At 47.1% G+C, this 25,963-nt stretch overlaps 1 protein-coding gene across 3 annotated transcripts in view; it reads right to left on the bottom strand.

Annotated features, from left to right (window-relative positions):
• Positions 1-506: 506 nt before the first annotated feature.
• LOC135912108 (anoctamin-4-like) overlaps positions 507-25,963 on the bottom strand; it is a 114,249-nt gene continuing 88,792 nt past the window's right edge. For all 3 annotated transcript variants that reach the window (XM_070527847.1, XM_065444492.2, XM_070527848.1), the window contains 11 exons: positions 25,372-25,408; positions 24,773-24,884; positions 22,804-22,858; positions 22,020-22,114; positions 14,289-14,437; positions 12,486-12,638; positions 10,820-10,872; positions 9,979-10,163; positions 8,974-9,079; positions 6,519-6,693; positions 507-3,376 (listed from right to left, as the gene is read on the bottom strand). In XM_070527847.1, the coding sequence (XP_070383948.1) occupies positions 3,276-3,376; positions 6,519-6,693; positions 8,974-9,079; positions 9,979-10,163; positions 10,820-10,872; positions 12,486-12,638; positions 14,289-14,437; positions 22,020-22,114; positions 22,804-22,858; positions 24,773-24,884; positions 25,372-25,408 (1,221 nt within the window). In that variant the 3' untranslated portion in view covers positions 507-3,275. The remainder of the gene's footprint in view (positions 3,377-6,518; positions 6,694-8,973; positions 9,080-9,978; positions 10,164-10,819; positions 10,873-12,485; positions 12,639-14,288; positions 14,438-22,019; positions 22,115-22,803; positions 22,859-24,772; positions 24,885-25,371; positions 25,409-25,963) is intronic.

Genomic DNA, 25,963 nt, shown 5'->3' with positions numbered 1-25,963 from the left:
ATTACATAATGCGACCTTAGATGGTGCTTATCAGGCTGACTGTTGCATGCGTCAGTAATTCGGGATAGCAGATGACCAATAGAACTTTCTGCTTTGGCGACGTAAGTTGTGGCCTGCTCAACTTCCAACGTCGTATTGCATACGACGTACGTATTGAACTGAACTGCCCGCGCTAAATAGGGACGTAATTACGGATTTGTCACACACTTGAAAAACTCGGGTTTCTCGTCGTTATTACCGGGTCGACAGCGACTCATAGAAAAAAAAAGAAGCGGGACAAAAAATTTAGTGGCAGCACTTTTTTTAGGCGCCCATCGTTATTTTCACCTGTAAACCTTCTTCAGCCAAAAAAAAGAAAAAATGCTGATGTGGCTTAAACGAGTCATAGTCACTTCACATCAAATTCAATACAGTCAATTTATGCATGTGTGATGATTTAAATTTTTGTGTGGAGCTTCCCCTGGAGCTTTGGAGAAAGCAATAACAAGTCCAGAGCACTCAAAATGTGCGGAGCAGGCCGAGATTGTACTTCGCAGTATGTTGACACGTAGTGGTGCAGTTCTTGAACCAATTATATAGGGCAGAAATCAATGAGCACACACTGCTGCTATCCAATGTATTCACCCGTCCTGTCTACAGCGGGGGTACTTGTGTTACAACACTGGCAATACATAATTCAATTAACTTCCCGCAATAAATACAACCATTATTTTTCAAAGAACGCGTATGAAGTGATACAACCTCAAAGTTTAGGCACATTGTACAAAAAGAAATACAGCGATACCCTCTGACGAGACCAGTAATCAAGCTTCATGAGCCATGACCTCGGAGACGCGGTGACCGCAGCAACTGTTGCGCCACCTATTCTCAGAGGCCATACATAAGTGCTTCGGCAGCTAAAAGGACATAGTCGCTGTTTCCCCGGATATTAGGCAAAGCGTGGTGGTTGCTTTTGGTACGGCACAATGAATATCCCAGGCTAGGAGGTCAAAGCCCACCAAAGAGACCAGGACTAGGGCTTCAGTTATGCTGGGGAAGGTACATTATTTCCTGCCTCTCGTCCTCTCAGTTACATAACCTCACTTATCATAGTGGTCATAACAGCATCATACTTAAAGAAATTCAACTTAAGATGCCATATACAATTTGTAATAATTGCCACCATAAAATTTCAAAGGACCTTAGAGAGGCAATATGAGAGGATTAAGACGAGTTGATCAACAGCGTGGCGCAAACAAAAGAAGCCTCAGCTTGGAGACTACGTTTTCACAAGAGGACCTTGTCTTCGTGAGGACATTAAAATGCCCTTTTCGAAACACCGGCACCAGGGTGATGATTCGCTTGGTCGGCACTATTGATCATTCAGTGCATAAGAATATTTGAAAATTGAACTGCACTGACGACAGCCGTAAGAAATGTTGATGTTTCTGTATCATTGTTTCTCCTAATACATGCCAACATGTTATCTCAGAAGTAAGGACAGAGAGATCAAAAAGAAAACCAAAACCACATGCAGGCGTCGTTCGTTCTTTAGGGACGCCACAGTGAAAACTACAGAGAAAGGCCCGATGATGGAGCTATTGTTGTTCCCGGCAACTTTTAAAGAAAAAACGGAGTTATTTGCAGGAGCGGAACGGCACGTACCATGTTGCTTGACATTCAGCTTATCTTTACAGATAAGCCGAATGAGACTTTGTTCACCACATATTGGCTAGAGCACGCGCTCCGCACAAAGTTATTAAATTATGGGGTTTGGGTATAATCAGAAAGTGCCAAAAGCACTTTCTGATTATGAGGCATGCCGTAGTGGAGGACTCCGGAAATTTCGACCACCTGGGGATCTTTAACGTGCAACTAAACCGAAACACACGGGTGTTCTCGCATTTCGCCCCCATCGAAATGCCGCCGCCGTGGCCGGGATTAGATCCCGCGACCTTGTGCTCAGCAGCCCAACACCAAAGCCACTGAGCAACCACGGAGGGTTCCGCACAAAATCTCTGATGGTGCCGCTCATAGTAACGTTATATCGGCGTGTGTACACGCTATAAGCTATAGTGCAGGCCAGTGTTCGAACACATCTACAGCAATAAAAACCAGACAGTCCCTAGACTTCTTTTCCCACACTATTTTGCGTCTTGATGTCAGGCTTGGGATGTTTTTCGCTACGATGATTATGTGCGTCCATGTGTGTTTAGCGATACCACCACACAGCCACTCACGAAAGAAAACTGCAAGTAAGTGAATAAAAGTCTGATATGACAGTTATCGCCATAAGGTCCAGTCTGCATTTGGGGAGCGCACTCTGCCTTGGAGCGCTAGGTCTACGCCACCGGGCCAGTATGCCGGACCACGCCCGATACGACCTCCCGAGTTCAACAGCGTGCTGTCCAGCCTCGAAACTGGAACTAGCAAGTTCATGGGCGAGCCAAACAGGCTTCTCCTTTTCTGCGAGATGTCACAGGAACACAAACCATGCACTATCGTACAGCTGCACTGCCTTGGCGCGGACACCCATTTAGCTACATTTCCTTGAATACAACCGAAAGGAGGCACTCACACAGGTTCATGGTTCAAGGGCATGACACTGTTTAAATGAAGAACGGTTCATTCTCTTCTCAGAGCGTCCACATCATTATCGCTGACGTCGGGTGGTCGTGGGGTCTCTGTACACAATTTCCATTTTCATATCAATAGAAGTGTTCTACTAACCACGGCTGCCCGCTTGGCCAACTATGTAATTGTTGGGGTGCTTGTTCAACAAACCCGTGCTTTCGACACCAGAATGAATGAGTGTCCACGGCACAAGCTGTACGGTACACTTTCACGGTGCAGTATGTACCAGGAGTTGGATAGTACACGCAGTTCACGGACAAGGGAAAGAGTTCGTGCAAGCAACTATCCCTCCGTCGTCATCCTGAAGACTTGATCAGTGGTGCATGGTCCACAACGGCTGCCATGGCTGAAGAAAAATCGTCCTCCTGTACTAGTGAAGGCGACCCTGAACGCTTGATTCGAGTCCAGATGCAAGGCGAAGACGTTGAGGTGTACGGGTGGCGGCGGGGAAATGTCACTGGACTTGTCTTGAACACAGGAATTAGCATGCAAGCCTCGGAGAAGCCGCCTCTTGAAATGCACGAAGAGTGCGAAGCGAAATCACAACCACGGCCTGGCGCGTCAATAAAAACCAACTGTTTGAAGCCCATAAAACTTGTAGATATGAAGCCCTGCGGCATTGGCTGAAGCACAGCCCCTTCTGCGCCAAGTGACCATGGATTTCAAGTGACGCCGGCAGTTGTCGACCATGACGATGGTTGCTTACTGGAGCACGGGCTTGACTCCGCGTCAGTCCACAACACGGCCACACTCCTTCGAAGAGCTGCAAGGAATAAGGGCATAGTTATAGGATTACATGTGAGCGGCTAGGAATACCAAGCCGTCATGCACTTTCTATAAAAGTGTTACATAATCGCTTAAGGCGTCCGTTGTTTCCTATACAACCAAATCTACGTATTACATTAAAAAAGAAAGCCCTCCAATATACTCGTAGTCGGTTCCTTGTGCAGGCACCGTATTATGAACGATTTAGTCAACTTTCCATTATTTTCGGTTCTGTCAATGGTTCGAACGTCACTGCGTCGTGCACTGCACTGACTTCACGCCATGACCAGCCATGCACTGCGACCTTTGCACGCGATTGTTGACATTTCCTTAAGCTCTACCGAGGCCGTATTCATGCTCAAGCACTTCTAGGATATTTATTAATTTATCTGTTTATTACCTCAATGGCTCCTAGTGAATGGGTATTACATGAGATATGGGTCAAATTTCGGAAATTATTGCTTTCAATACAATCGTTCAAAGTGGCAGAATGGGAGCGCAGCAGGACATGAGGAGGCAGGTCCTTGGATTCCTTTGCCGGTTGTGCGAAAAATAATCGCAAATGCGCAAAGGTGTGAGTGCTCTGAGGATGACTTGTGATTGAGTGAGTTATCTGATTTATGTTCTGTTACACTACTGCCAAGTGAAAAAGGCGAGCAAACACACTTATCGCCGCGTCATTGCTCTTTTATGTCTGTTTCACAGGTACACTTATAGCAATAACTTTTACTGTTTGCCACTTCATGCTCCTGTGCACACATCTCGTCGCATTCACAACACGCATGCGCAACACGTTTCATGCGAATTCATGGTCAAACGCAGGCATTTAACTCATCACCACTACCAAGAGCTATTGCACATTGAAACAGTCTCCCGGACCACATTGCATCGTGAAATTTGAATTGAAACATTCAATTCAATTGATTGAAACAATTGAAACATTGAATCGTGAAACATTCCATGATAACCTGAACTCATTGCGCGTTAATATTGTATAACGATGTAAGGTAATATAAATAAATAAATAAATAAATAAATAAATAAATAAATAAATAAATAAATAAATAAATAAATAAATAAATAAACAGATATTTTGAGTGGCTTGCGTGACAGGAACTGCCGTGAGCTTGTGGGATGATAGAACGGCCAAGCTGGGAGTAATAAAATTTAGGTTTTACGCCTGTATTGTGAGCTGGCAACGTTAGCTTGTGATCTATCTTCCGTCGCACTAGCGCCAAGTGAAAAAGGCGAGCAAATACACCTATCTGCATGGCTTGGAATAGACTGAAGTGCTTTAGACACTTTCAGTGACAACTTTCAGTGCGCGCTGACCGGCTGAGCAAGCGGAAGCAAACGCGACAAATGTTACTGCATGCCTTCCATCAACGCTATTTTCCACGTCGCGTGGTGCTGGAGTGCATTGACATATTGTGTCGTTTTAGCGAGGCGTTACATCGGACGTGGCGTCACGCCTACTTAGAAGTGGAAAGCAATGTTCTTTTTGCCCGCAGCTTTGCTCTTCTACGCTACTTATCGCACTGACCTCCCTATGCTTGCAAATGGCGCTGCCACTGCCAGTGGGAACATGGGAGCCCATACTGCGGAGCGCCATCATCGGCGCCTCGTGAATTCTTGCGACGCAGGCGCAGTCAAGGGTTGGGGCAAAAGCCCGAGGCGGTGTCGTATCCTCTTCTCCATGCGTTGGCATCTCGATCGCGTGCACTCACGATTGCGATTTTTTAACGCTGCATGCAAGCGCACAAAATTGAGAGTAACCGTAGCAAACGATGCGCCGGACGTCCCGCCCATTGCTTTGGTTGCGCCCGCGCCGCAAGATTTTACGAGGCGCCGGTGGTGGCGCTGCGCACAGACTCCCGTGTTCCCGCAAGCGCTGGCCTCGCCTGTACGTACAGTAATTGCGCACGTTCGTACAGTTTTCAGGATGCGTGATACAATTGTGGGCGCGGCCTGTGGCTCTCGTGAGGTTGCGCTGTGCGCAAACTGTCAGTTGTCGATGAAGCGGTTGCTTCTAACGTGCTTTTGGCAGCATCATTATCAGCATCATCGACCTATTACGGCGACAGCAAGTATATAAACACTCCAGGCACACTTCCGTCGTCGCCGTCGCTGTGATGTTCCGTATAAGGTCCCAGTGCGACAGCACCGTGGCCGTGCGCCATATGCTGTAGGTGCGAGTCAAAGCGCGCGAGGGTGAGCAGAGGATGGTGGCTTGATCTCGAGCGCGCAAAGGAGAAAAGCGGAAAGGAAGCGCGCCACCTTACACCGCGTGCAAGGCAAGGGGTGGTGGGGTCAGGGGGCTAGGCTGCTGCAACTCTTCATAATTTCAGCGTTTTGACAGCGAGCGTCGGCGCTAATTGAGGGTGATGTGTGTTTCTTTTATGTTCACTGCAAGACGAAGGCCTAGCTCTCCAAGCGATATCGAATCACCCCCGTCTTGCGCTAGAAAATTTAATAATTTCATCAGCCCAGCTGATTTGCTGGCATCCTCGACTGCACTTCGCTTCCCTTGGCATCCATTCTGTTACTCTAGTGGTCCACCGGTCACCTGCCTACGCTTTACATGACCTGCCTAGACCCATTTTTTTTCTCTTAATGTCAACTAAAATATGGTCTATCTTCGTTGGCTCCCTGATCCACACCGCTATCTTCCCGGCTCTTAACGTTATGCCCAACATTTTGCAGTGGGTATAGTCCACTGAACCTCCTGAAGGTTTCGGGCCAGAAAGCTCGCAGAGAGCCATTAACAATATACTGCACTAAATATTCTAACCAGCCATCAAAATTGTTGGCATCCTCTATCGGGCGTTACAATTGTCTAGAGATTATGGTAGGTTCCCGTTAAACAAACGGTGTTCTTATTCTATTAGAGCTACGGAAAGCTGAACAATCGCAAGTGATACACAGTATGAGAAGGCAGGCGCAGGAAATACGTACACAATGGGAGCAACACGGACAAGGCATCTTATTGCCGTGCTTTTCGCTCCTTCTATGTCCGCCTTCTGTACACCTGCCTTTTCATATAATGCTCTTTTTCTCTCTATCTTGGTTTGATATCTGTGTGTGTGCCTGCTCGGTGGAACGGTCGCACCGACTATACCAGTGCTCTCGTGGTCAGTTACTGTGGGCCGAAGAGCCACTCCTGGATCCTTTGCGGGGCTGGGGCTGTTGGCCGCAGTCCAGTCCAGCGATGGTGTCCTGCGCCACGATCTGCTCCCGCTTGATCCGCTGCTGAACCGACCGGGGAACGTCCGGTATCAGGGCGGCCACGAGACCCGTTATGCAGAAGACCACATGCTGGACGTACGAAGAAAGCAAGAAAAACGAAAAGAAAACAGAAAGATCAGGAGTTGGTCACTTCAGAGAGTTAAACAAGTACGACCACCTGAGAGCCTAAAAAGCTTAAGCATGAGAGGAACGTCGTTGCTGGTGTTCGTGTTGTTCGCTGTTTTTTTTAATGAATAAATCAGGAGAAGTTGGCACCAAGAGGAGGGGCTGGCGACTTTTTTTTTTTCACTCGAAAAGCTTAAAGGTATATCACGCGTAACAGGACATCGCGAATACAAACGCAACGTACCATAGATTGACATAAACACAACAAATACTTAGAGCAGGTTTCTTAAGTTGAGCTTCAACCAGCATGAATATAGGACCGAATCTGTGCTACTCATGGTTCAGTACACGATGTCTGCCTATACGTGACCTTTTGCGCAACAGGATCCCGAGTATGCATTATTAAAACGGTCTATCTGCCACTATGCCGCAATAAATGTGAAACGCAAGTAATTTGCAGGGAACGTGTTTTTTCCTTGCAAACCTCGATGACCCACTCTTCAACACTCACACAGCAATGCTAACATGTTAACTAGCGGGCCGTCACACATGTGCTTTATATTGCCTACGATGATACACAAAGTCGGAAGTCGATAGTTTAGGCGCAACTTATCGAAGTTTGCGTAAAACATTACACAGCAATAAACGACAAACGTAAGCAAGCTCAGTAGTAGAAAGAGGATATTTAGGTTTGCGTTAGAGCGCGGGAGTGAACAGACGCCAATCCGGCGCCTTCATCTCCATGGTGCTTGAGCGACTGAAACGCCACTTTTCATTTTAGAAAGGTTGTATGAAACTCAGTGGCTCTAAATGTTGCAACGCTGGCCGTTCAGAAGCGCACAGCACAGTTCGTTCTGTCCCTTTGGATGACCAAAAGGCACTGCACACAGCGGGAACAATAGGCTAAGACACTCCCAAAGAAAGAAGGCGTGCCATCGTTCGCCAGCAAAGTCGTCGTAACGTTGCAACGATTCTCGAAGAACCTCACCCAAGAATCGAGCATGATTGGCACACTGACAGTAGAACTGTCTGAGAACATTATATTCTGAAGAAGGCAAAATCTTGCACCACTGTGATAGGCTGTAACGGCTTGGATTACATAACGCTCCGCCGCTTTAGATCCTATAACGGTGAATCACGCCAGGGCTGGGTAGTCAAAACTATGTCAGTCGGCTGCTGAGGGTCGGGCTCTTCATTGTCGACCACGAGGCCTGGTATCATCCGCCATCCGCTAAATTCGCCCATAAGTTACGATTATTTGATTCTTCAACGAGCGCGTCATTTTGGCCTCGCGACCCTTAATTATTCGTTGGGAACCTTTCTCGCACGAACCTTTCTCTGCGGGTGCAATGAAACAATCGAGCACCTTCTTTGTCAGTGCTCTCGTTTCAAGCCGCAAAGAACAGTCCTCTCAGCCACCCTAGACAAACTGGACAAGCGCCCAATGACCGAAAACAAGATCCTTGGTAACTGGCCTTAGCGAACATCAGCGCGATCCGCTATGAAGGCGCTGCTGCGGTAGTTTAAAGACACGAGACTTTTCGACAGATTGTGACTGTACACTGTGTGACGTAGGATTGTACGGTGACACTGTGTAAGACTAGGAACGCCTTTGCGGGCTACGTGACAGTGCCCACAGAAACAGTTCGTGTGTACGTGCGTGTACTTGCGTGTGTAGTTTTCTTTTTCCTTTTTGTAATTCTTCTCTCTCTCACCTATCGCATCCCCTTGCCCCTCCCCCAGTACAGGGTAGCCAACCGGAGATAATCTCTGGTTAACCTCCCTGTCTTTCCTTTGCCTTTCTCTCTCTCTCTCTCTTATATGCGCCCTCGTGCAAAGTTTCTCACAGGCGTCTGCGAGTCGCTGATGATTAGTGTAGTTGAATTGGTTTACGGTGCGCGCTTTGTGATATCACTCCTTAACATGCAACTATTTTCGGACACGTGTTTCAATACTTTGCTTTGACAGAAATAAGTGACACAGGGGCTTTGTTTCACGTCTGTATTTCTTTATCTAGGGAACTGTCATTTCCGCTCTTGAGAAACCGTTATGAATTGCACGTATTTACGACACATTGTGACGCTTGTTCGGTAAGAGGCAGAATGCGTTCCCTTCTGGTGTGCGTAGCCGATGAATAATCGCGGGGAACAGCGACGGGTAAAAAGAGAGAGAGACTTCGCGTATTTCTCTCGCTGCACTATTGCAGAAGCATTTAAACACCGGCCTAAGTCAAGAGCAACGTACCTCAAAAACAACAACGAAGAAGAGCCTTGCGGCGAATATGTGCCAGTACGTCAGGGTGAGCTGGTACGCGTTTCCCGAGCCGGGTGGCTCACGGTAGTCGAGGTACCTGCGTAGTGTTAGGATGGGTCAAAGCGTCTAGTAGAAACAAGCATGAAGTCTTTGAGTGTTCTGCTCATTTCAGCGGCGTCGTGGCGCAGCTTTGATGTTGATGAGCGCACTAAGGAGGTCAACTCCGGCGACTCAATGAGAGTTCCTTGAGGTGAAGAATTGTTATTGTTGTTTGTTTTGAAAACATATACACACTTGACAGGAAAGGAGAATGAAGAGCAGGCTGGCAACTTCCACCAGAAGGGGCAAAACTCCTGCCTGCTCTTCAGAAAGGAGGATACAGAAATATGGAAATGGGGGATAGGAAGAAGGGGAGGGAAGAGGAAAGAAAGAGCAAGGTGACAAATCTCGAAGAGTAACGACAAACACAGAAGAGTACAGGTCACACACAGTAGGGCCGGTCACTGCAGGTCACGCTATTTAAGAATGTTAAAACAGAATATATAAAGCCTGAGGCCTTGTGAAGTGAAAGCAGAAATAAGCTACAATCGTGAACCTAAGTTGGTTACTTCTAGAAAAGCAAGTAGAGCGTGATGAGCCTGGTCACGTTTAGACGCATGCACACTGTGGTACAAACATTTGCCGAGTGTCGTACACCGCAGGCCAAGGAGATGACAGCCCCTCACTAGCGATGTGCTCTGCGCAATGAAACCGGGACACTCCAATATCAGGCGCTGACATGTCTCGCAGCAATCGCAAGACGCAACGTGGTTTTGACGCACGAAGCAGTTACTCATATACGCACACAAAGCGCAACGGACAACTGATCTCTTCAGCATAAACGATGACTGAATAATGGGGTACTGAACGATATATTTTAATTTAACCCGGTCAATCTAAGTCATGATCGTTGAATTCGGTTTACGCACAGCCGACGGAGGTCTACGACTGCCTGACCTGCAGTGGCGGACGGTGATTCCGTCCAGCGTGGCGTTGTCCGGCCGAGTCTCGTCGTCGAAGTCGCTCGTGTCGAACGAGGACAGCGTGAAGTTGACAAACCCGTGCAGGCTGTGGTTCTTGGTGTGCACCATGCGGTACAGCATGCGCGGAATGAAGTCACTGGTATAGGCGATCAGGAACGCCTGCGAACGTGTTTCGTTATGGACGTGGCAATGAGTCCGTTATAGTGGAAAGTCGACTTTGTTTCCTTTATTGTGAATTCCTTCGTTCTTTTTTCGTGGCTTAGGCCCTACAGTTGGTATTCAGAAGTGGTGAGACTTCTGTGAGGAGAAGGAGTAGCGTTGCTTGCTTCCTAATCCAACTATTTACCAGATCCTACAGATGTTTTTTTTATTTTGTATAAACACAAAATGTATGTGTTACGTTACCTTGAATAAGTATTTGTTTGCTTCTTTGTATTTTAAAACAAAGAAATAATTTAACCATCCCATTTGCATTAAATGTGTGTTTAGATTAGAACCAACAGAAATTGGCGCCTTAAGCACTTGCAGGGCCCTCCTGATGCATACGCCTTGTTTGGGATGTGCAGTTTACCACAAAACTTCGCGAGACACGAGATTCGAGAAAAATCTGAGTTCTCGCGAAGCCTAGGCACATAGCTTCGAATTGGAAGTTTAAGTCTGTGGTTGCTCTTACGAAACATAAGTGATCATTTAAAAAGAAGCGTGTTGCCTAAACCGCACCTCGCAGACTTTTGCGGGAGTCTGTGGGTGTATTTTGTGCGCACAAGCTAAATTATTTCATTTGTGAGCTACTGAGCATTAGACGACGGACTTACGTTGCAGATGACAGCAAATACGGAGACGCCCTTAAGTATCACCTGCCAGGCACCTGTACGCATGCGGCAGGGAGAAAAAGATAACCAGGATAATCAGGCAACAACTATTAATGAAGGTTTGTAGAAACATTTACATGCGAAGATACCGTGCCATTATTTTCATGCTACGCTCCGTAATGCGCTGTATGTATGTATGTATGTATGTATGTATGTATGTATGTATGTATGTATGTATGTATGTATGTATGTATGTATGTATGTATGTATGTATGTATGTATGTATGTATGTATGTATGTATGTATGTATGTATGTATGCATGCATGCATGCATGCATGCATGTATGTATGTATGTATGTATGTATGTATGTATGTATGTATGTATGTATGTATGTATGTATGTGTGTATGTATGTATGTATGTATGTATGTATGTATGTATGTATGTATGTATGTATGTATGTATGTATGTATGTATGTATGTATGTATGTATGTATGTATGTATGTATGTATGTATGTATGTATGTATGTATGTATGCATGTATGTATGTATGTATGTATGTATGTACGTATGATGTACGCATGCTGGAGACGACAGATGTCAAAAATATTTTTTTAGATGCCTAGGCAAAGCCGGAAATGAAGTGGTACCACGCATACTTATGCGTGTTCTTCCACTTTTCACGTTGCACGGCAACGTGAAAGAACTTCACGTTACGCGGCTATGCAGTAATTTTGTGTTCCTTTTTTTTGCAGATGCTATGGTCTCTAAACCTTTGATACCAGCTGTACGGGAAAGCTGTATAACCGTTTCTAAATGTGACCTCAGGCTCCGAAATCTCTGCAAATCATTCTTTTCAGCTCCAAGTTTTACAACTTACATAGGTTTCCCTTGTTCAACCTTTGCAAGAGATGTTTCACCAAAATAAATCAGATCACAGCGACCCGTAGCGGTGTATGAGAAACTGATTGACTGCTCGAGTCGAACATATTTCCTCACACATTTTCTTCTTATTTAACTCTTCGATTAGCTCTTTGCGATAAACAGCATGTCATCGCCTACTTGGTGCTCATCGCAACTTGAGCTGCAGTTGGTTGACGTCTGCGATTCACGCAAGTGATTTTCCAATAACACCTGCGTACTTAAGGTGTCCTGAACAGAAAGAAAGCAATGGAGACAACGTTAGTTAAAAAAATTGCACAGGAAAACGCTGTTTAAAGTGCGCCGCTCGAATTCATGCGCATTCATGACGACTCAAAATTTTTTTTCCTGGACGCAAGTCTCACCAAAGTAAGCCAGGAGAATACTGAGTCTTCGCTTCAGCTGATGGTGCCAGCGAACACTCCTGCCCATCAATCAGCTCCTTATGACCGTAGTCAGCAGGAACAAAAAAATGTCAAAACAAACGCTTTTGAAGGCGAACAAATAATAGACTTATCACATCAATCCGTGGCCTTCAGCTCGGGACAGACATACGTGTATCGCAATGAAGTGTTGCGGTATTTCCGCCTGCTGTTGACGGTAGGGCGTATAGTCACTAATTATCTGCAACTAGCGCCGATAGCATACGCGTCGACTAATAGAAAAACATCATTTTGGTTTTCATTACGACGCATGTAGTACATACGTTACGATCATAACTACTACAGCCTCATGCTGTCACTTACCAATGTTTGGCACCCTCTCGGCAAGCGGCCGGCGCATCTGCGAGGTGTACTTGTAGGCGTCCAGGCGGATTTCCACGATGTTGTTGAGGAGCGCAAACAGTGGCGCCAGCGGGAATGCGGCCACGAAGAGGGTGACAAAACCGAACTGAATGGCTGCAAGGTTGAGAACATAAGTGTCGCAGCGTTAGCAGAGAAAATTTAATTTAATGCTGCAAAGCAACTGACGTTGTATTTGAGAAATTCAAAGCCTAAGTGTTGTGTCGGCAGCGGCAGGCAAGTGGGGGCCCCCGGCCAGCGAAGGCGCGGCGAGCGTCGACGCAGTGAAGGAGACTCGGAGCTAACTGCTCCCGATGAAAACCGGAACGAAGGCTGAGCCGACCCGCGGCCGTTTATTACTAAAAAAGGACTTCACATGCCAGATGACACCTCCTGATTGGTACCAGCTCGTCACATGACAGAAGGGGGGTGCGCCATCTAGCTAAACTACTACGAAACATAAATGTATGATAACACAGAGATCTGGCAGGGGGCGACGCTATATTACACTAAGAAATCTTCGGTAATGAGACACATTAGCAGTTTATGTGAGTTCTCTTGTAAAACCGCAGCGACGTTATAAAAGGTTTCAAATTGTTCGATCCTACGTCTATGTATGAGGCCCGAAGCGAGAGCAAAATTGCACCAGATCAGTTGCCGTTGACAGTGGAGACGAGCCGGGCCCCATTTTAACCTACGTTGCCGCGCACAACACCGAATAGGAAAACAGAGATTAGCTGTGGCTTTCCAATTTCTTGAGTCTCCCGGAGTATTTCGTTTCAGCTTTGGTACCTTGAGTCATTGATGAAATGAAAAGATGACTGCTCCACGTGAGAAATATACTATACAATTGCTTCATTTATTCAATTCATTCAATGTTTACGCGATAAGTCTTGCAGATAACTGGATATCCAGCATGGCTTTAAGTATGCAAAGTGTTACCAGACGGGGCAGCGTTTGCGTGCGAGATGAGGAGTTGTGTTTGTGATGTGAGCGTACGTGAGAACTGCATGGTGCCGGCACAACGACGACAATGCGACAATGATGTTGGTGATGCTGACATGACGATCGCTTTATCATACTGGAGCGAGGAAACGTTACAACGTCTTCCGGTACGACCTCGCCCGGTCTGGAAGGCGTTAAAATGTCACGGAGTATCCAAAGCGCTAACTGCTACCAGAGAACTGTTAGGGAAAGTAGGCCGATCCCGAAGCCGAGGAAGAGCATCGTCACATAGCGTCTCAAAGCGCTTTTCCTCGTAGCAACGGATTGCGGAAATTGGTGCGCTCTCGTTTTTATAAACGACTTGTTGCTGTGCGACTTCACACTCCTGAAAAGCAGTGGTAAGGTTGACAATTATTTGCGCGTTCTCCTCCTGTGCCTGTGGCGTAAAATGCAAACTGTCGCGCTTTTTCTAAACTAGGCGACATGACGCGTGCACCAATCACTTCGAAGCACTAGTTGGCACGAGAGAGGAGAGCATGTGACTGCGGCCTAATCACCAGACCGCCGCCTACTGCGCTGGAGAACGCTGGTTCAAACATAACGTTAACGCCGAGCACGTAACCTTTTCTTTAAAGTAAGCAGGCTGGAAGCGAGGCGCAACAGGCACATACCTACCTACAATACAGTACCTTGTACGAGGCAGATGATTCTTGGCATTAAAACATATTGGAGACTCAAAATATGAATTAACTTGCACTCGAATCGACTACATCCTCGTTACGGATATGACAGTTGGCCACAGAGAACAGAGTGTCTGCTCACCCATCTCCAGGTACTCGTCGAAGAGAGAGAGCGTGTGCCACTGCGCCAGCACGTAGTCAGCCTCCCAGCGAGCCACGCAGCTTTTGCGATCGCCAATGTCACGGGCCCTGTGATCCCGCCGCCAGGATCGCCACCAATTCATGACCAGTCTGCGATAGTTTAGAGAGAGACAGATAGAGAGATACACTTTGAAACCTTGCCTTCAGTCGAAAGCTATCATCCCGAACATCAGGACTATAGCCCTGTTCACTATGCCACCTCATATATCATGTTTAACACTGCTATTTGGCGCCACTAAAGGCGACGAAAGCATTGTTGCAGTTTTGAGCGCGACAAGCCTGCACAAGCGACTTTAGAACTGACTAGTGTTAACGGTGATCCTGTGTTGTAATCATATGCCGATGGCGGCCGTGGTCATGTGCACGTGATCTGTGTGTCCCCCTCCCTATTTCTTCTAATATCTCTACGTCCCCGTCCCATGTTTCCCAGTGCAGGGTAACAAGTTGAATTATCCTTTCTGGTTGATCACTCTGCCGTTCCACTTTATTTCGTCTCTCGTTGTCTGTTTCCTATCACTTCATATATCGGTAGCGCTGATATCGCACTTTTATGGCGTACTCAACGTGCTAAATGTGTTTATTTGGGACGGTAATTCCGGTCGGTATGTCGGCTGGTCAATTCCTACAAGGCACCTGCTTACGCAAGTGCTCAGAGTACGGCAGTCACAAATCCAGGAATCGACGATCGTACTCTGCAATTCTGTGACAAGTGTTCTCTGCAGTATAAGCTGTCAAGAATGGCGAGTTGCGCAACAAGATTGCCACCTTGCCACCCGATTACGACAAGGGGTGCAAGACGCGCACCTCTCCCTCTCCGTCGCTGCAGCTGGGAGGCGTTCAAAGAAGCGGCCTTTGCGTTGGAATCCGCCGCCTTCCTCCAGCCCCTTCGACATTGTGACGGGACTAGTTCGGTGCGTGAACAATGATTCCGGAGTTCCCCAACGCGGAGCTGATTTGAAACGCTGGACAAGCTGCCGTGGGGACGACGTATTTTGAGCGTCTCACGCTTCGGCCTAGCACGGAACAACGAGCGACCCTCGATCAGCGCCGATAGTTTCCCGGAACGGCACCCCGCGCGGTTGCCTCTGTGAACAGAGCGCGGTTGCCTTTGTGTACGTAAACTGATCTTCAGAGCAGCTGCGAGTTGGTGATGTGTAAACGAACAGTCGCCGCGTCGTAGGACCGGCGGATCGAGTGTATAAAAACTGTGGTTGTGCGAATGCTGAGGACACACTTCTCTTGAGCAGTCATGTTAGACTGAGTCACTTCTCTCATGCAGTCCTGTTGGACTAATACTCTTTTTCTCAAGCAGTCATGTTAGACTGATTTAGTTTCTGTAAATAAACCCTTTTCCTCGTTCTCGTTGAGAAACAGTTCTTCACTTCTTCAACGATCTCAGCGCAAATAAGTTGGACGACGGCATGGGCCAGCTACCTTCGAATTCATGCCGTACTCCAATCTTGGCAAAGGACCACGGACGATGGGATTGAGCCCCCAATCCTGACAACTGGCTGACAGCGGTGAGATGGACTTTGCGACATGGTGCTGTATCTGCGGTGAGTGCTTGGTTTTTGCTTTGACTCTCTAGGCTTCATTGTGTGGTTGTTCTGTTTAGAACAGTAGGGAAGCTAGATTGTTGTGTGTTAGCTAGGTTGTGTTTTCCTAGCTAGATTTAGAGAGCAGAATCAAGGCAGTAAAGCAGCAGTCATGGAGTTAAGGACACTGCTGAGAGACGAGTTGTTGATTGTTGGTGAGGAACTGGGCCTAGATGTACGCAAGGAAATGCTCAAATCGGAATTATTGGAGCTAATTTCCAATCAGGCCAGTGAGGAAGATATTGAAATGGGATTGGAACTTCTCAAAAAGAGAGAGAAACGGGAAAAAGAAAGAGAAGAACGGGACAGAGAAAAACAAGAGAGAGAGGAACGCGATAAAGATCGCGAGTTAAGAAAAATGCAACTTGAACTTGAAAACAGACGTTTGGAGTTGTCTCAAGGAAGTGAAGGCGCTCTGGGTCGATCAAGTGAGGCAGAATCGTACCGCATGGACAGGCTATTAAAGCCATTTGAGGTCGGGACCGACATAGGCTTGTTCCTAAGCAATTTTGAAAGGACTTGCGAAAAGATGAACTTCGGTCCGAGTACATGGCCACAGCGGTTGCTGTCTATGTTGCCGTGTGAGGCGGCGGAAGTAATCGCCAGATTGAGTGTGCAGGATGCATATGATTATGCGAAAGTTAAGGCTAGTCTCCTGAAGAAATACCGCCTTTCAGCCGAAGCTTTTCGGCAAAGGTTTAGGAGCACAGGCAAGAAAGATAGCGAGGGCTATCCGGAGTTTGCGTATAGCTTAAAGGCCAACCTAGTCGAGTGGCTTAAAAGCGCGGAAGCGTACGACAGCAGAGACATGATCATTGAATGCATGTGTCTAGAGCAGTTTTACAAAACCATCCCCCAAGCTGTGAAACTGTGGGTGCAAGACAGAGGTAATGTAAACACTGTGGAAAGGGCGGCTGAATTAGCCGAAGAGTACGCAACCCGTAGAAAATTGAACGCCGAGGAGGGAAACTGGGACGGTCGAAATGGACCGCGGAAACCATTTCCGTTCAAAAAGGGTGCGCAAACTAGACGATCCGAGCCTGTAGACATGGCGGAAAAGCCCGCAGAAAAGAGCGAGGAGAAACTTAACGGAGAAACCGCACAAAAAGAACAGAAAAGAAAATTCGAATCTGTTAGACCAATTCGCTGTTACAAATGCCACAAACTGGGACATATAGCTGTAAACTGCGAGAAGTCTAGCGTAGTTTTTTCCTACGTGGAGGAAAAGGATGAGAATATGGAACTTTTAAGTCCATATCTCCACGACCTGCAAGTTAATGGAAAACCATGCCGAGTGCTAAGAGACAGTGCCGCCACGCTGGACATTGTCCATCCGTCTTACGTGATGGTAGATGACTTCACCGGAGAAGTAGCATGGATAAAACAGGTTGTAGAAGAACACAGCGTGTGTCTGCCCATGGCCAAAGTCAAAATCAGTGGACCATTCGGGGAGCTAGAGACTGAGGCTGCAGTTTCCAAATTTTTGTCACTGCAGTATCCCTACATCTTTTCGAATCGTTCGAATCAGTTACTGCGTGACGGAGGGCTCAAACTGGGAGAGGGCATAGTACAGGCATTGACCAGAGGCCAAGCTCGTAAGATCGCGGCGCTTTCGGCTGAAAATGCTCAAGCTCCTCCAGCGGAAGCAGAAAAGGGAATAACTTCAGTACCCGAATCCGAGCTAGGCCCGAGGGACAAAACAGTTGAGGAGAGCCTGCCAGCTGACCAGCTCAATGAGAGCGTAGCACTAGAGTGTCAGAGTTCTAGCCTGCAGGAAGAGCAAGCAGACGCGCTCACAAGCGAGACAGGGTCGTTATTATCACCGGCCTCAAAGAACTTTGATCAACTCTTACGCGTGGATAGAGAGTCACTGGCAGCTGAGCAAAAGAATGATGAGAGCTTAGCTAAATTACGTGACACAGCTAAAGAAGGCATTGCTAGGCGCAACGTAACGATACATGAGAGAGGAGGATTGTTGTATCGGCATTACAGAGATCGAAAGGGTAAGATTTTAGATCAGTTAGTCATACCTACTAAGTATAGGGAGGACCTTTTGAGTCTTTGTCATGGAAATGGGTGGTCCGGCCACCTAGGCATAAACAAATCAAAGGAAAGATTGCTTATGGAATACTACTGGCCTGGCTGTTTCAAAGATGTAGAAAACTTTGTAAGATCATGCGACGCCTGCCAGCGTTCTGGTAAACCAGGAGAGACTTGGAAAGCTCCACTGAAGGTAGTGCCCTTAATAACAGAGCCTTTCAGACGGCTTGTAATAGACACGGTAGGGCCTCTTCCAAAAACAAAATCAGGCTACAGGTACTTGTTTACCATGCTGTGTCCGGCTACCAAGTTTCCAGAAGCAATCCCTTTGAAAGAGCTCAGCTCCACTGAAGTAGTAGACGCGCTTTTGACAGTGTTTGCACGAGTTGGGTTTCCAGCCGAAATTCAGGCAGATCAAGGGTCAGTATTCACGAGCGCACTGACTTCCACATTCTTGCAAAAGTGCGGGGTAAAGTTAATACACAGTTCTGTCTATCACCCTCAGTCAAACAGTGTAGAGAGGTGGCATTCGGTGCTTAAGCGAGTTTTGCGTGCGCTCTGTTACGACCACAAGGAGGACTGGGAGAACTGTCTGCCGGCAACTTTGTTTGCTTTGCGAACGGTTCCACATGAAGCGACAGGGTTCTCACCAGCAGAACTAGTGTATGGGAGGACACTCCGTTCTCCACTGAGAATGTTAAGAGAGATGTGGGAGGAAAGAGGGGAGAGTCCAACCGTGGTTGAATACGTGCTAAATTTACTGGAACGGCTAAGCGCAACCCAAGAGCTAGTCGGAAAGAACATGGCAATAGCTCAAAAGAACGCCAAAGTCTATTACGACAAGAATGCGAGGCTTCGTACGTTTAAAGTCGATTTAACGATGAAAGCGGAAAAGTGTAGGTTTGGTTGTTCACAGGTTACTTATCTGGGCCATGTTGTCGGTCAGGACATGAGACGGCCGGCTGAGCTGAAAATAACTACGATTGGAGAATTTTCTCAGCCGCGCACGAAAACGGACCTTCGTTCATTTTTGGGACTTGTGGGGTACTATCAACGGTACATTCCGAATTACTCGCAATTGGCAAGTCCATTAACAGACGCCCTCCGAAAGGGAGCACCGAGTAACGTACACTGGGATAAGGACAAAGAGAACGCTTTCCAAAGTTTGAAAACGCTATTGGTTTCTCGCCCTGTGCTTCGCGCGCCAGACTACACAAAGGAATTCATAGTTCAATGCGACGCAAGCGACAGAGGTATGGGCGTGGTACTTAGTCAGGTCGGCGACGATAACGAGGAGCATCCTATCCTCTACGCCAGCCGTAAACTAAATGTAAGAGAGGAAGCCTACAGCGCTTCAGAGAAGGAATGCGCTTGTTTGGTTTGGGCCGCCCAGAAGTTGTCGTGTTACTTGTACGGAGCGAAGTTCATCTTCGAGACCGACCACTGTCCTCTGACGTGGCTCAATCAAATGTCACACAAAAACGGCCGCTTGCTCCGATGGAGCCTCACTCTCCAAGAGTACAACTTCTCCGTTAGATATAAGAAGGGAAAGTTGCATAGCAATGCGGATGGTTTGAGCAGGCTAATTTGAATTCTGCGTTTGAGGGTCCCGCCTAAATTTTGGGGTTACTAGTGTTAGCTTTTCTTTAGGCGAAGAAAATCCCCTCTCATTTAGCAGAATTCCCTCCATGATTGCTGAATTGGTCAGCAGGAATTTGCTTCAGAAATTGGCATAGTGAAATGTAGCATTTTTTTTTTGTTTCTGCACTTATGTTGTTGTTTTTTTTGAAGCCTAGCGTGTCTAAAGTGAGAGCCAATGCACGTCATCTCGGCGCAGAGCCGTGTTGTGGGGTTCATTTTGCAGTTGCCTGTCCTTGTTGGATGTTTTGGGGCGGTGACATCAATGCACAAGTGGTCGCTGCGAGCCAAGACATCAATCCCCCCCTGACCAGCAGCCGTTCTCTTCCTGCCTAGCGGTTGTCAGCGCTAGACAGTCGAGACTTTCCGGCCCATGGAGGCGCTGTCAAGAATGGCGAGTTGCGCAACAAGATTGCCACCTTGCCACCCGATTACGACAAGGGGTGCAAGACGCGCACCTCTCCCTCTCCGTCGCTGCAGCTGGGAGGCGTTCAAAGAAGCGGCCTTTGCGTTGGAATCCGCCGCCTTCCTCCAGCCCCTTCGACATTGTGACGGGACTAGTTCGGTGCGTGAACAATGATTCCGGAGTTCCCCAACGCGGAGCTGATTTGAAACGCTCGACAAGCTGCCGTGGGGACGACGTATTTTGAGCGTCTCACGCTTCGGCCTAGCACGGAACAACGAGCGACCCTCGATCAGCGCCGATAGTTTCCCGGAACGGCACCCCGCGCGGTTGCCTCTGTGAACAGAGCGCGGTTGCCTTTGTGTACGTAAACTGATCTTCAGAGCAGCTGCGAGTTGGTGATGTGTAAACGAACAGTCGCCGCGTCGTAGGACCGGCGGATCGAGTGTATAAAAACTGTGGTTGTGCGAATGCTGAGGACACACTTCTCTTGAGCAGTCATGTTAGACTGAGTCACTTCTCTCATGCAGTCCTGTTGGACTAATACTCTTTTTCTCAAGCAGTCATGTTAAACTGATTTAGTTTCTGTAAATAAACCCTTTTCCTCGTTCTCGTTGAGAAACAGTTCTTCACTTCTTCAACGATCTCAGCGCAAATAAGTTGGACGACGGCATGGGCCAGCTACCTTCGAATTCATGCCGTACTCCAATCTTGGCAAAGGACCACGGACGATGGGATTAAGCCCCCAATCCTGACAAAGCGTACTCTGCATTCAAGTCGGAGATTCGCTAGCATATTGAACTGACGAAATCAGAAAAAAATTCTTCGTGCGACTTGTACATCAGTTACCGACCGGCTACGTAAACGTTTTTGTTGTTACGAGTCGCCTTAAATTGTTTGTAGGAGCCATTGCAGCGTACGACCCGCTTCAAGAAAACGGACCTATTTTTTCTACGCTAATGTGTCTGAAAGATTCCCTGGGGATTTGTTTGCGCGCCTGACAAACAGAGACGGTCACCAACCATTTTGGCCACCTTGAACGACTGCACGACATGTGTTCCTAGTCGCACAGGGCAACATTAAATTATGTGAGCAATGCGTGTGCTCATTGAATTGCTGCGACACACAAGTTTAGGTTAGAGGCTGGGAACAGCCCTCTGTACAAGAACTAGTTTAACATTCTGCACCCAGATATACGGCTAATTTTCACATTTTTGATCTATTTCCAGTAACAGGCCGAAGAAGTTTTGGCTCATGGATGACCTCTGCGCTCCTTCAGCGAAATTTCTTCAGCCTTTTCTATTAGGTAGCTAAACTAAAATTGCTAATGATTAACGTGATTGCTTGAGCCATTGTGTGGGCTGACTAAGTAGACCTCTTTTACACTGAAATGAGACACGTCAAAAGAGAACGATGCTGATTTCGCGGAAGGCCATTTTTAGTCAGAATAGTTCACATTGCCGGAAAGTACGCATTCGTTCTGAAGTAACCTAGGCTGTTACGCGCTCAACTTTGATAGACACATTACTCAAAAGCCAACGACAACGTTAAGTGTAGCCTTTCCTAAGACACCTTACAGACAGTACTAATAATAGTGCCTATTATCTTGTGGTCACACCATAGCGAAGTGGGTTTACACCACGAGTATACGACCTGTTGTATCGGCGCAGCTAAAAGCAAACGTTTCTTGTTTATCCGCTGCCATCCGTGATAAAACATCGTATAAACAGCAGCAAGTGGAGGGACACGTCCGAAACGACAATTTTGCTGTTAGTAGGAAATTTTAAGCAGAAGTGCCAACTTGAAACTTTGATGCATGAAAATAAGCCCGATAATGAAAGAGGTACGCGTAGAGCCTGGAAGGCAAACCCGAAGCCAAATGTCCAACCAGAACAAGTTGAAGGGTGTGTGACAGTTAGAACAGCAAAAAGAAGAAAAAAATGGCGAGAAAAAAAAGGAACATCGCACTACAGAGTGATGCAATTGTAAAGCTTACGGCTGTCCGATTTCCTGAATGTTGTTGATGACTTGTTTGCCCACCATGACTATTGCCAGTTGAACGCACACTTCGTACAGGCAGCCACCTTCGCACTGAAAAACAAAAGCAACAATGGCAATTTTTCAGCCATTGCTCCTTCTTTATGGGTATGTGTTAATACTTTGCGCCCCTAGTCACCTTATCAAAGCTATGTGGGTAGTTGAGGATTACACTGAAATGAGTACCGCGGAATCCCTCTCGCATTAGTAGAATACACGAAAGGAAATGGAAGCAAGGATTCGTGTAACATTCAGCGCGCGTTATACGAATATTCTATTTGAACGCAGAGTACGCAAAATCTGTTCGTCATAAAGACCATGCGGGTCAGACATGGCAGAACGGCAGGGAGATTGCAGCACTCAGGATTCTGTGCTGTCTCTGTCTGCACATCCCTCACGCAATGCGGAACTTGTTCAGTCTATCCCTTGCTCGCTCTCGAACTCACTATATCACTCGCTGACGTACCCAGTCACTCACCCACCTAGAGGTGCACTCAATCCTGACTTTCTTATTCGTTCACTCATTCCTGCGATTACTCACACATTCATCCACCGATTTACTCAATGGCCTAATTGCCGGACGAGTGCATAATCTAGCACGCCCACGCGTGACAAAGTGTCGAGTTCTAAGCGCAGTACTTTTGTACAAGCGAGCACGTGAGAGTGAGTTACAACTCCAACCAACTTGGTTCATAAGTGTTTATGCCTTTAAAGAAAAGGTGTTGTCCAAGAGCAGTGCATACCTTGTCCAAGCTGTATCCAAAAAGTGTTCCCTCCTTGCCTGGGTGCCCGGAGAACCTGAGTGGTGAAGAGCAAGGCGTTATTCCGAGTCCTCGGTGCGTCAGCTGACTTCCCAACATACTTTTTCTACAAAATTAACACCTAGCAAACAAGAACAAATAAGAAATGGTGGACATTAACGATTCCTCTAGTTTGGCTATGGAGTCGTTTATTGCGATGGAATTTTTTTGGTGAACTCAGTGCAAACGCCTCAAACTTTGTCAAACACCCTCAACTCACCGCAAGCCACCCGCAAACTCCTCAATTTCTTACAACCCTATGCATACTCCAACCGTGCGTGAGATTGAAAGAGAGACCATGCTCCTACAATGTGCAAGAATGACAGAAACAAAACGCGCTTATTAACATATAAACCACAATGATATAACTCAGTAAGCAGCTTGTCGTGATAGTGGTTTGCGTAAACGAAGCAGAACTAACAACTTTGGCAATGCTGTCATCGCTAAAGAATGTGCTGAATGTACATATAATTGCTATCGCAATAAAAACGCGCGGTCACCCGTCATTCCTCGCCCTAGCTTGCCTGGCCACCTCGTTACACGCGTAAAACGCGGCGACACGGCGCTGCACTGGCTGCGCAGGCAACGTCGCATTAAAGCCACATAGGCATGCGGCGCGGCCCTGGCGGCGGGAAGCGAACGCACAAGGTGGGAACTGGACGAGGAAGCGATGAGGAGGCATCCCGCTCTTTGCTGCGCTTTCTACGTAATTCGAGCTCAGCGGCTAACGTTATAGATGGCGCTGCCTCGCTCCGCAGAGCCCCGGCGGCGCGCTCTAGGCAAGTCTGCCCACCTCCGCGCACTAGGGTACCCGCTGAGCAGCTGCGTGCATAGAGTGGTCTGAGCTGAACAGACAGTGAATGTCAAGCTAAATCTGCCCAATCCTGTCGTTGAGCACTGACAGACGCCGACTGCTTTCTGTCGGTCTCGTCAAGTGCACCGTCGCGGCGCGACGCCTCTGGCAGCGCTCCTTACCACGCCAGCGTTCTGAGACACCTGGTAGCTGCTGGGGCACTGCTTCAGCAGCAGAGCAACAGTTGGCTCTAGTACTGCGTCACGCGAATATGTAAAGCCCACGTGTCGTTACAGCAGGCAAAAACACAATGCAAAATTGATAGCGACGCAAAGCATTGCAGTTGCTATCAAGTATGGGTGGGCGAATAGTGACTTTCAAAATCGAATCGAATGCGGATCGAATAGTGCCAGAAGAGAATCGAAGCTAATCGAATATCAAATAGCTAAATAATAGTTTTCGAATAGTGAACAGCCGTTATCATAGGTCATATTAAACCGATGTTCACATCCTAGTATTGTTAAGGTTAGCAAGTTTCTGGCGTTACATAGTACGCTATGAAGCGTTGTTTATCAATAGCACAAATGCAGAATTAGGAATAAACAAGTAGTTCCTTCGCTTGCACAGGACTCTTCAGAGAGTACGAGTGATCGCTGTATAGCATGTAAAGTATGCGACATGGCCTGCTACACTACGCAGGTTCTTATGCTGTATATCTATGCTATGACCGCGGGAGTGAAAATTTCGGAACTTCAATTTTACGTTTCATCGGGCGCAGTTGGCGTTTTCAAATATTCGAAAAGTATTCAAAAATATCTGCATTTACGAATATTAACTGTTCAATTGGAATACCGAATCTAATACGCCACTATTCGATTCCTTGTTAAAAAATTAGGAATACTCTCATACCCCTACAGTCAATGTTTTGCCCTTCAGGCCGAATAGCGAAATTTTTGATGAAAAAAGGGGTAGCCGAAACTTTGAAGCGTTTAATACACATCAACAGTGATCGCAGCACTGACGAAGGCCGTTTTATAGCTGAGCCAATGTGCATGCATGAAGGCAAGACGAACATACGCTCTATAGGATGACTTGGACAACGACATAATTGCGACGTACCTTCCTTTAAAGAATGCGATGTATATCAGCGAAGAGTAGGTGTTGAGGAACGTGAACAGGAACATCTTGAACGTGAAGCTGTCTTCGTATTCCCGCTGCGTCCTCGGGCGTTCTAAAAACAAACACGGAAGGCATTGTCACGCTCGTGCGCAGAATACTAATGCTCTAAACAAAACGTAACCTACATCGATAGGTTTTCCTCGATAAAGTTTGATGCGAGAGCGTCAAATGGCATGTTGAGCGAGAAAGCCGGCGTCTGTAGCACGGAAACGGCACCTAAATTCCCATTAGCTGCGACGCCACGTCACGAGCGCGCCTTGACGGAGTTCTCAGTGGCTGTGACGTCACGTGACGAGCGCGCCTCATCGGTGTTCTCATTGGCTGCGACGCCGCGGCATGAGCGCGCCTCGGCGGAGCAGAGGAAAGGCTGCCGCAGTAGCGCGCCAGCTATTGCGTGATGGGAGAGGGCACAACCGCTACGTCGCGTCACCCTCGCTCTCGCTCTCGGACGGCTGTATTATCATCGCGTTCCTTATCTGTATGCTGCCTATTTGGATATACGCACGAAAACCAATCATCGTACGAGAAACATAACTTACCAATGTCTGTCAGCCGGGTGGCTATCCTGCTGTATACCTGTGCAAGAAAGAATGGAAGGGGCGTATGCTACGAATCAGGGCATCTCGAAAAAGGTTGGACAGATGAAAATGAAGTTTTACATGAGTACTGTATTGCAAAATATAGAACGTTTGCGAATACAGAGGCAAGATTAAGTCACAGGAATATAAAAAACACCAGAGAACACGCAAGCAGGGCGTATGTCACTCTAGAAGAAGTACGCGTACGAATTCAACGTTTTACCGAGATGAAAGGTGCAATATCAAATGAAGCACCTTGTAGATATTCCTGGTTCACGCAAAAACAGGTTCTCATTTCTGTGTTCGCAAACGTTGTGTTTGTTTTTTAATGTGGTACTCTAAGAGACACGTGAGACATTGACACGTGAGATAATTGAAGCTCATGAAATCGACAAAATGAATGAAGAATGTTTGAGCTTTCTACCTTTGGCCTTATCGAAGAAAAGAAAGATGTATCTAGAATCATCGATCACCTTGAAAATGACCGGGTGCGTTGTGATTACATGACGACACGTGTGGGTTAGTACTGTATCTCCATATGTTTGTCTCCTTG

The sequence above is a fragment of the Dermacentor albipictus genome, chromosome 10 (genome assembly GCF_038994185.2).
Source record: "Dermacentor albipictus isolate Rhodes 1998 colony chromosome 10, USDA_Dalb.pri_finalv2, whole genome shotgun sequence".
Lineage (NCBI taxonomy): Eukaryota > Metazoa > Arthropoda > Arachnida > Ixodida > Ixodidae > Dermacentor > Dermacentor albipictus.
Note: the sequence above shows the minus strand (reverse complement) of the source record. Positions and strands in the feature narration are given on the sequence as shown.